The sequence below is a fragment of the Balaenoptera acutorostrata genome, chromosome 1 (genome assembly GCF_949987535.1).
Source record: "Balaenoptera acutorostrata chromosome 1, mBalAcu1.1, whole genome shotgun sequence".
Classification (NCBI taxonomy): Eukaryota; Metazoa; Chordata; class Mammalia; order Artiodactyla; family Balaenopteridae; genus Balaenoptera; species Balaenoptera acutorostrata.
The window spans coordinates 35,449,825-35,461,091 of NC_080064.1; the positions used below are offsets into that span (position 1 = coordinate 35,449,825).

Consider the following 11,267-nt stretch of genomic DNA (forward strand, 5'->3'; position numbering starts at 1 on the left):
GATCTGGGTGGCAGAGGCAGGGTAGAAGGGAGAATTTTCATTTTATATCCCTTTGTACATTTTTGAATTTTGAACCACATGAATGTATCACCTATTCAAAATATTTTTTACAAGCCCTGTGGTTTCATATTATTTAGAACACAGCAATTTAAATAAAAATAGAAGTGAAAAATGATACAGATGATATGCGGATCTGGTAAAAATCGTGCCCTTGCATGAATGCCCTCGCAGAAGGGGCTCTGCTGGGGGGCAGTACTATTACTACAGCCCTGTCTCCAGTCTGGCTCTGGTGTGCCAGGGGTCTCTGGGCCTCTGAAGTCAGTCTTGGGGCCCTGCTGAGCAGCTGTGCCTCTGAGAGCGGGGGCTGCTGGGAGCCAAGGACAAAGCCCTCTGCTGGACTTTGCCACTTGGCAGGTCAAGGTCAAACTCTGCTTTAGAAAACCTGCCTACCCACCCGCTGGGTTATATCCACATCCACCCAGGCAGGCTGCTGCATCAGGACCTACTAAAAGGCTCAGTGACTCGTGCCCCGGGCCCCGGTCCTATTATCAAGGAAGAGGCATCAGGTCCATTGGGAAGGGGAGGCTAGTGTGGTCTGAGCTTCAACCGGGGCACTGCGGGAGCCCTGCAGGGACAGACTTGTAATTTTGTCTGGGACAGTCAATCAAAGGTGGGTTCCTGGGAGGTGATACTGGAGTTGGGCCGTGAAGGACATGCAGGGAGTCTGCCAAGTGGAGAAGCGGTGGCAAGACTGCATTCCAGGTAGACAGAACAGTACATGCAGGGGGAAGAAGGGGGGGCCCTGCAAAGCCGGATCTAATGGGGTGCTCAGTGTGGTTGGATGCTAGATCCAGGGGAGGAGCATGGCCCCCGCTCCTGGGTAGGCAAGCGGCCCCCACCACCTCTCGCCCCACTGCACCCACTGCACCCAGCATGCTCACGACAGGACTTGGAATCAGGAGGCCCAGGCTGAAAGGCATCGAGCTGCTTCCCTCACCTTGGAGTTGGGATATGTGGAAGCCCTGACTCTGGGTCTCAGTTTCTTCACATAAGAAATGGGGATAAGAGTGCCTTCCCTTAAGGCTTGCTGTCAAGCTCTGCGTCATGGAGCCGGCAGGGTTCACTCGAGAGGTGTTCGCTGAATCAAGGAGGGATGGGAAGTCCCCATGGCGCCGTCTGCCCCCACCAGTCCCATGGCTGGAACTGAAAGGCGGTGATGAAGTCCATTCACTCAACATGTATATATGTAGGTGCCAAGCTGATGGACTAGTTGGTGGTGCCTTAAAGAAGGGGTACAAGCCCCACAGCTCACGGCTTTCTTGTGGAAGCCTTTTATAGGGGTGGAGGAGCAAGGGAGAGTCCAGAATCTGGGACCACGGCCGCCCATCACCACCCCTGGGGATGGGGCTACCTCCTAGAACATCCCTTGCTGTTCCAGGCCTTTGCCCTTGCTGTGTGCTCTACAGTCTCCAGCTTCTGCTCCAAGCAGTTGGGAATACCCATCTGCTGTCTACCCACCACACTGGGAACTCCTTAAGAATGGCACCTAGGGTGCCCAGAGTAGGGTGCAGCGCTGAATATTTGTACAAAGCAAACGTGTCACTTCTGAAATTAGCTTTTTGGGCAGAACTGGCTCTGCGTGTATCTGTTCTCTGAGAACAGTGTCCATCCTAACAGATTCGAACTCGGCCGTGTAGCAAAGCCACGAGGAGTACTGGAACATCAGCTCTGAGAGCTGGAGACAGCCTAAAAGTCACGCTCCAGGCCCCCACCCCAACCCACAGGGCTGTGGAGGAAAGACCTCTGACCCGAGTTCAAATCCTGATTCTCCTAGGGGTGCCCCAGGCCTCACAATTCAGCAAGTGCTTGGGCTCAGGGTCCTGCACGAGGAGGCTCTCACGCCCTCACCCCTCACCACCCCATCCCAATTCTGGGGGTCCTGAGGCCCACTTAGAGCTCTCCTTCTCCCAGGAAGCCACTGATGAGGTGTTGGCTTCAGAACCTCTCCTCCCACACACGGGGATGCCGGGTGGCCTAGCCAGGTTATGTAACTTGCCAAGCACCATGCGTGGCCTTTCGACCTGAGTCCGTGGGCCGGGCCTCTCCCTGGCACGCACTCCAGCTCCGGGCTCTCCCAGTCAGTACTGGCGGAGGGAGGGCATGTGGCCAAGCCATTCAGAGGTAGGTCACTCCCAATGGGAGGAGGGTCCGGGAGGAGGGTCCTGGAGGCGGGATGAGCCAGATGTCACTCACATCCTTTCCTCCTCCCACAGCTCCTGAGTAGCCCTGGGTGCACTGGAGCATGGGACAAGGACCTTGTAACTGCGTGGTCCCCAGTTCTAAGCAGGGTGGAGCAGGGGTTTATGGGATCCGTGACAGCTCCCTTTTTATTTATTTATTTATTTATTTATTTTTTACTTTAATTTTCTAAGATTTCATTTGAACAAAATTCTGGGAGATGAAAAAAGAAGCCCAAGAAACTGCAGAATTGCTGTAATACCCTCATGTGATTGATGGGGAGCCTAAGGTCAGAGGGTAGGGCCCAGGATACTCGGCAAACAAAAGCCAATTCTGGGACTTGAGTTCTTTGGATTCCTGGACAAGGCGTTTTACCCTCTGAACTCTTCCAGCCCGTCAGGTCTTTTCAAGAAGAAGAGTAATAACCATGTGAAGCCTGACCTTCAGGTGACCTCAGGCATTTACTCCTCTCAGCCATCTTCTTCAAGTCCTCCAGTGATGTCAGGACTTCTGCATGGCTGAGCCTCCCCTGCACCCCGCAGTGGCCCTGGAGGCAGAAGGTGCTCATCAGTCTTCAAAAGCAGAGAGGAGAGGGAGCTGCCGCTTTTATCAGCACCAGCAGCACCGGGCAGGCCCTAGGCAACGTGCCAGGGGCTGCATCCACATCCTGATTTAACCACCATCACCAGGCTCTGGGGGAGAGATGGCTCCCACTTCACGGATGAGAAAACGGGAGACTCAGAGAGGAAAAGGCGGATGATCAGGAGGCCTTCGGCTGCTGAAAGCTTCAAACTGAGGGGTCTCTGCTGCCAAACCCTTCCTGCTCACATCCTCCCCCTGCTTCCGGGTACTGGTCCCCAAAGGAAGCAAGGTTTCTATCTGCTCCTTCCTTCCTATGTAGGTCAAATTCCGTTCCAGCAACTCACTGGGCCTTGCCCAGTTTGAGCCAGGACAGCCCAGGCCCAAGCTCAGAAACCTCTCGGTCGCTTGGGTAGATTTTGCTCTAAGCCCAGGTTGGTCAACTATGGTCCATGGCCAAATCCAGCCTGCCAGCTAAGAATGGGTTTTACATTTTTAAGTGGCTGGGAAAAAAAAAAAGGAAGACTTATATATTGTGATACATGAAAATTGTATTAAATTCAAATTTCAGGGGAGTTCCCTGGCAGTCCAGTGGTTAGGACTCAGTGCTTTCACTGCCGTGGGCCTGAGGTTCAATCCCTGGTTGGGGAACTAAGACCCCACAAGCCGTGTGGCTCGGCCAAAAAAAAAAAAAAAAAAATTCAAATTTCAGTTACCATTAATAACATTTGATTGGAACACAGCCATACTTGTTTGTGAAGACTATATTGTTTATGGCTGCCTTTGTGCTACAACAGCAGACCATATGGCCCACAGAGCCGATGATATTTACTTACAATTTAGCCCATTACAGAAAAAATTTGCCCATCTCTGCACTCCCAGGTGCTCTGAATTGCCAAGTGCAAACCCAACACACGAGCTGCACAGGACTTTTCAAAGCCTTCCAGGCAAAACCAAATCATCTTCCAAAAAGGTGTTAAATGCAAACAAATGACTCCCTGAGTCAGCACCCGGGCATCTGGAGAAGCTGACACCCCAGAGAGGTACCCATTCAGTGGAGAGGTGGGCACCAATTTGACTATGATAAGAGTAATTTGATAAGACCATGGGAATATGTAAAGGTCCCCAACACTCTCAGCAGACAAGTTTAAGTACCCCACTTGTGTGACCTTGAAAAATCCTCTTCCCCTAAGACATCCTGTTCTCCATAAGAGAGGTTTCCTAAGAATAAGAAATTATACTACTAAGGAAAGACAATACCTGAGTGCATGTTCCCAACACTATTCTAGTCAACGGGGATTCAGCAATAAACTCAACCGAATCCCTGCTTCATGGAACTTGATATTTTAGTTGGGGGCTGGCAGCGGGGGGTGGGGTGGAAGGGTAGAAAATAAATACGTAAAATACATCAGGTGGTGAGTGGTATGAAGAAAGAAAGTGATGAGGACAATCACTTAATTCTTAATCACGGTGGGACATCTTGTAATGGAATATTATGCAGCTATTGGAAAGAATGCAACACATCTGTATGTACTTGATATGAAAAGAGTGCCAGGTAAAAAAGCAAAGTACTAAACAACGTATAGAATGTACATTTTGTGTAAGGAAGGAGGAGATAATGAACTTGTATAATGGCACTTCCTCATATGTGCAGAGAGAAACACTGCAAGTATTGGTAGGTGACCAGGATGGGCTGCACTGGGCTGCACAGAACTATGTAGAAAGTGTGATCCAATTACACTAAATTCCATTTACAGGCACACATATACACATGCACAAAAAGAGGTCTGTGAGGGTAAACACCAAACCATTGCAACTGGGAGAAGATGTTTACTCTCTTACTTTGCATGCTTCTCTATAGTTGGCTCCATTACAGTACTTCTGTAATTAAAAAAAACAAACAAACCCTGCAACCTGACCTAGAGAGGTAGGTATTATCCCTGTTACAGTTGAGGAAATTAGCTCCAACAGGAGCTGTGGCTGGTCTGAGGTCAAATGGTAGAGCTGTTTCTGGTGGAGCCCTTTCCTCCTCACTCCCCAGTGCCAAAATAGTGGGGGTGAACTCTGGGCTAGGCGCTCTGGGCAGATGACCTGTCCAGCAGAGGCCTCAGTAGCCAAAGGCTCGATAAGCTGGGGTCTGGCGACAGCTCTCTCCCCTTCCAGGGTACCAAGGCCCTGGGGAGGCAAAAGTCAGCAAGGTGGTGGTGCTGAAGTCTTAGAAAGGGTGAACACTGCCCTCATTCTGCACGAGTTCAAGGTCTGGGAGCCCTGCTCCATTACTGCAAAACCCCAATGTTTATGCATTAGCTATTGAGCTACTCCCTCCCTGGCCTGGAGGCTGGATGGCAGAGCCCTAGGCTCCACTCCATGCCTCCCACGGAGGAGGCCGGTAACAACCGGAGGTTTGTTTTGGTGACCAGGCCTAGACACAGCCTCTCTGAGCCCGTAGGTCCAACCAGGAACCTTCTCAACCTCTACCATTCTGGGACGCAGGTTACCAAACTGAGTGGCTTTGTCACCTCTCTGCCCAGGAGTGAGGTGGGGGAGGGGTGAGGTTGCAGGTCCCAAGCCAATGCTGCACACCTCCCCTTTGTCCCAGGCCTCCCCAGCTCTGCCAGCTGGGGTGGGAGGGGCAGAGAACTGGATGCCTGTACCCTTGGAGCTGGAGCAGAGCTCTAGGCCCTGACATCCTGTGACCAGGAGGCACTGGGTAAAGCTGAGCTCCTTGAAGTCACAAGCTGATTACAGGGGGATTGGGGGTTGACCCAGCTCCAGGCCAGGTAGGGTTGGTCCCGGAATGGCTCAGCATGGGACAGGGATCATCATGGAGATGTTTACGATGTCCGTACACCCAAACTGGACATGCAAAGGGTCCTTCCACTGAAAATAGCCACCACCCTGCTTGAGGGCACTGGGCAGTCTCGCCACAACCACCATGCGGAGTGAACCTCCATTTTACAGGGAAGAAAACCGAGGCTCTGAGGAAGGCCACTTCCCCAAGGTCATGGTTTTATGAGGATGTGTTTTGTTTCCATTCACAGAAGGCTTTCAGTTGTCAAATTATATCTAATCCAACTATTAGACTGCACCCAGAAAGAGGTTGGAAAGTCTGGGAGTCTGGGAACTCCTGCTCATTTGGGGTGAGTGGAAGGTGGCACATAGGACAGGGGTGTGCAGAAAAAAACATGTTTTAAAAAAAAATACTGAAGAACATCTCAAATTTTTTGTGACAGCCTTATCTTGGCTAAGCCTTTTTCCTTCTCTGGCCTCAGTTTCCTATTTGTCAAACAGAGGGCTGGGCCATGCACGGGAAGGTCCCTTCCTGCTGGGGACTTTTCCTTTATCCTCTTATGCCATCCTAGAAAGGCTGGCAGGTGTTTTGTGGTGGGAGGCTAGTATGTGACCTTGGAAAAGTCATTTTCCATTGGACTGTGGCATCATCATGACTTGTTATCACCCTCACAGGGCAGGCAGGGCAGCCACGTCGGCTGACCCATCTCTGGGCCTGGCACTCTCACCCACGGGCTACTCTGCAAGCCAGCTTCCTGACAAAACCCCTACTGGAGAACTAGCCAGCGGGAACTTTAATGATTTACCCAACCAAGCGATACAGCCCGGGCATCCTGGGACTCCCCAAAAGCTCATGTTGCCCGAATGCCAGACTTCTGGACAGAGGCTGCAACCCAGGTAGCAGGTCACCGGGGGCCCAGGTAGGTGCAATGCATCCTGGGAATCCAGAGAAACAAGGGATATCTATGGAGCATCCATGGGGACAGACAGACACATTTATTTCTGAATTCTTACAGACACTCTAATGACGAAAATGACATCATTCTGCAGACGTGGCAACTGAGCTAAGCTGGAATTCAAAACCGCAAATGCAGGACTTCAAAAGCCTATGCTCTTCCGTACCACTGAGGGGCTGAGGAACCCCACGGGTTTCTCATTTCTCCTTTGTCTGGAGGGCGGAGCGACAGAGTCCTGGGGCACCACTGGGGTGCCAGGAGGGACTAGTTGGGAGTTCTTCACAAAGGGCTGGGTGAGACATCTGGGGGCAGGTCTCACCCTCATCTGCTGCCCAGGACGGAGCATGAGCAAAGCGCTGGCTGGGACAGGAGGGTCTTCAACCTGTCTCCTCCGTACTTCCTACTCAGTTAAAGTCAGCACAGTGAGCCGCAGAGGAGCACGACAGAACGCAGGAAAGTCAGCTGAGTCAACTGAGAAGATGAGGAGGAACATAGCCGAAGGAACTTCAGAACTAGACACACCTGGTTTTAAGACCTTGGGCAAGTGATATAACTTCTCCAGGCCTCAGTTTAACCTCTTGCACAAAAGGGCTGGGCTTGCTGAGTGAATCAGCAGCTCCAAAGGGAAGGGCTTTTTTCTAGAATGTATACAGGATGATTCATAGAAAGTTTAGCAAAAAAATAAAATAAAATAAAAAATAAAAATTTTTTACTATAACTGTTATCTATATTTGTCTTTTGAAATTTCTACTTTATGTAGACATATAATCTATTATTATAACAGTGCACATACATGAATTTATAAATACAGGTAAACCACTGGGAAGGAGGTGCTCCAAAATTATTTATTGATGGAGCCGGCAATCAAAAGTTTGGAGGGTACTGCATGAAAAACACCTACCTGCTACAGAAATGGCTGGCACATGGGCACCCTGGAAGTTAGGCAAACTCTCTCCCCTCGGCTCAAAATTCAAGAAAGTCTGTGGTGAAAAGGGATAGTGTAGACTGAAAGCCCTTTCTGATTGGCCTGGGTTCAAATCCAGTTCAGCCACTTACTAGCTGTGTGACTTCAGGTAAGTTACTTCCCTTCTCTGAGCTCTAGGCCCCTGAACCAGCAGAGCTATATATGGAGGGTCAGTGACACTGAAAAGCATTTGAGCCCAGAGCCTAGTGAACTACAAGTGACTGTTGACTTTCTCCTCCACTTTTCTGTCTCCTCTCAGAATATTCACTTATCCACTCAACAGATGAACACCCAGGTCCTGCATCACATGCTGAACAGACATTTCTTACCCTTGACGGAGTGAAAAAAGTTTTCCCTCTCTTACAGTGAAACTGAGGCCCAGAGAGGTTAAGTGACCTGCCAGAGCCCTGAGGTAACACAGCAAATATTTAAGCTTTGCAGTGGCAACGTTCTTACCACTAGCTAAAATAGCTTCTCATCTTATTTTTATTTTGTTATATCCCAGCATAATGGCTCACCTATGACTGTCAGGAAATGTGTTCTGGGCTCAGGGTCTCCCTTCAGGCCAGGGCGGGGTGGTGAAGCAAGTTGTTTGGATTCATCAGGCATAAAGGAGCCTTTTCCCGCTGAGGGTACAGCCTGGCGTCACTGTCACGCACCTCTCCGCCCAGCCAAGACCTTGCTCAGTTCCACCGGACACCTCCACAGCCCATAGAAAGGGCAGTGCAGAGTTCAGCGCTAACCCCCCATGCCAGGTGGAAAAACGGACATCCACGTGCCTTCCCTGCCGAATTTCAAAGAAAAAAGTCACTTGAAAATATTCTATAGAAAGGGGAGGAAGGGAGGGAGGAAAGAAACAATGCCCTACAACACACAAGGTGGGGCCCAATAAATATTTGTTGGAAAGGAACCGTTCTGGGAAACTCACAAAGATCCCCTGTAGGACAAGCCCGTTTACAGATGAAAAAAAGAGATCGTATCTAGGCAGTTGTTTGCTCCCGGGGGAAGGAAGAGTCCTCATCTATTCAGTCCCGCGTCCCTCAGCTCCCTGGCCCGCGCTACTCCCACTCCACTCCAGCCAGGGGCCGCTTCCCGACCCTCCGCACCCCCGGAATCGCGGCGGCGGCCCCTGGGGTCCTCTCTCCGTCAGGCCCTCACCAGCTCCGCCCGAGCAGGGAAACGTGCCACCTCAGAGCACATCTCCCCGGGTCTTGGCAAAAGCTCTGGGGCCTGCACTACGCGGAAAGAAGGGCCTCGGAAGTCAGGCTTTTCGCCTCAACCCTGTAGCCAGGCACCCTGGGGTTGGAGCCCGGGCCTTAAGAGAGTGCCCTCCGCCTTGGAACCCCGGAGGACCGGCGCGGGGACTGCGCGAGGCCGCGAAAAACGCCCAACACCAGGCCGCGCGCCCAGTGTGGCGCCCAGGAAAAGGGAGCATCTGTTCCGAGCCGGCCGAGCGGGGGCGGGTCCCTCCTCCTCAGAGCGCCCGGGCCGGGGCCCGGCCGGGGGCTCGGCCGGCTCAGCCAATGGGCGCCGCGCTCGGGCCCCCTCCCCCGCCCCGGGAGAAGTCGGAGCTGGGCCGCCGCTGAGGAGATCGTGAGCGACGTGCCGCGCCCGGGCCCTGGGTCCCCCGGCCCTGCGGGGCCGCGTGGACGGCGCGGCGCCCCCGGAAGGAAGCCAGCTACTCAGTGCGGGCGCCAGCAACGCACGCGGCGCCCACGCGCCGGCCAGATCCCGACCCCATCCCCGCCCGCGTCCCCGGCAGCGGCAGGGCGCTGCGCTCCAGGCCCGCGCAAAGCATGGCTCTGAGAGGCGCGCCGCCGGCGCCGGGCGCACAGAGCGTCCGGGCCGCCGGGGAGGCCCGGGGAGGCCTAGGCCGGCGGAGGGGTGACCGGGGGTCCGCGCCTTTGTTCCAGGCGGGGAGGGCCCGCGGGCGCGCGACTCACCTTGCTGCTGGGCTCCATGGCCGCGCTGTGCCGGTGGCTCTGGCAGCGCTGGGTGCGCGGGCGGCGACGGGCGGGCGGGCTGCACTCTGCGGATCAGGCTCCGGCTCCGGTCCCGAGACTCCGACTCCGACTCTGACTCCGACTCTGGTCGCTTGGCCTCCCGCTCCCTAGCGAGCTAGCTCCTCGGACCTGCGGCCCACGATCTTAACGCTCGCTGGGGTTACCTCTGAGCGTTGGGACGTTCGCGTTTATAGGACCCCAGCCATTGGCTGGCGCGGCTGGGGTGCGCGGGGGAGGAGGGGTGGGCAGAGCCTTGGGGGCGGGGACTGGGGCACGTCCGGGGCGGGGCTCCGCGGGGAGGGGGCCAGGGCCGGGGTAGGGGGGCGGGAGGGCAGGCAGGAGGGCGTCCCGCGGGGACCTGTCTGTGGCTGAGCGTCTCCCCTGCTCTCTGGGTCCCGGGAGTTCCCTCGCTGTGTGACCCTCAGCAAGTGTGCGCACCTCTCTGAGCCTCGGCGGCCTGTAGCAAAATGGAGGAGCTCGTACCGGCTGTGAGACAAAATAGGAGCGGCATAAGGTAGCGCTTAAGAGCAAGGACTGGAGTCCTCTCTCCGCCACCGGATAACTTCGGGAAACTAGCTGTAATGATAGAACCACCTCATAGGTTTGTTATGAAGATTAAGTGAGTTAATATTTGTAAAGTGTTTAGAACAGCTTCTGTTACGTGGTAAGTGGTATTTAAGTATTTGTTAGACTACGGGAGGTCTCGCTCCGCGATTTTCTCCCTTCCCCTCTCCATCCCCACATTCCTGTTTGTAAGCCAAGCCTTGCTTTAGCACAGGCTGGGCCCTCTGCCTGGAAATCTATGCCCACCTCTTCTTTGCACTTTAAAATCACCCCCTTTGTGAAGCCTTTCTCCACTCCTGACAGTACATGTGACTCTATGGTGACAGGTACGTGTGAAAAATATGAATGGTAGGAACATAGGAGAACTTGGGTTTGAACCAGCTCCACTGTAGACCACCCCTCAAGTGATCCTAGGCAAGGTGCTGGCCTATGAGGCTCAGCTTTCTTCTGGGTTAAACGGAATGAACATGACCACCAACTTCATGTGCTATCATGAGAGATACAATGTCCAGATAAGCTCATGAAATACTTAGCACATGCTTACTCGCGGTAAGTCCCCCTTTAGTGGTAGTCGTATTATTTCACCTTATTTCATCTGATTTCACCTCTTTTCTTCTTCTAGACCCCTTTAGTGGTAGTGGTATTATTTCACCTTATTTCATCTGATTTCACCTCGTTTCTTCTTCTAGACCCGTGTCTTACATGAGACACAGTGAAAGGAAAGACCCCCCAGTCCAAAGGTCTGGACAAAATCCTGAGGTTGGTTTGAGGGTCCCTTTCCGTATGGAGGGGCCCAGGGAGGGGCTACTTTCTGTTGGGAAGGAGGAGCCTGAGCTGACCCCATGACCCCTGGAGTCCTCTGTCTGGGCTGTCGGTCCAGTTCTGGCCTTGGGAGGGGGCACCCTGGCTGACCAAGAAGCCCTGGAAGGGAAGGCCTGCCCCTTCTGGGCACACCCCTGCCCGTGGCTCCTATTTCTGTGGTCTCCCAGCTGCTCAGCCTGGAAAGCTGAGGTCCACCTCTCTCCTCATCTGGTGCCAAGGGCCCCTAAGTCCTGTTGATTTCACCTTCTGTACCACCTCATCCTCCTTCCCTTCCTTCTGTCTGCAGGGCCTCCAGCGCCTCTGGCCTCGTGTCCTCTAGTGCTGACCCTCACTCTCCTGTTCGTATGTCCC

The 11,267-nt window shown here is 53.4% G+C and overlaps 2 protein-coding genes across 2 annotated transcripts in view; one reads left to right on the forward strand and one right to left on the reverse strand.

Annotated features, from left to right (window-relative positions):
- Positions 1-7,219, forward strand: part of ZNF691 (zinc finger protein 691) — an 80,962-nt gene extending 73,743 nt beyond the window's left edge. The window contains exon 7 of the transcript XR_009009352.1: positions 6,283-7,219. The gene's annotated coding sequence lies outside the window, so the exon portion shown is untranslated. The remainder of the gene's footprint in view (positions 1-6,282) is intronic.
- SLC2A1 (solute carrier family 2 member 1) overlaps positions 1-9,722 on the reverse strand; it is a 28,958-nt gene extending 19,236 nt beyond the window's left edge. Inside the window, exon 1 of the mRNA XM_057553826.1 lies at positions 9,471-9,722. Within this exon, the coding sequence (XP_057409809.1) occupies positions 9,471-9,488 (18 nt within the window). The 5' untranslated portion in view covers positions 9,489-9,722. The remainder of the gene's footprint in view (positions 1-9,470) is intronic.
- Between the last annotated feature and the right edge of the window lie 1,545 nt (positions 9,723-11,267).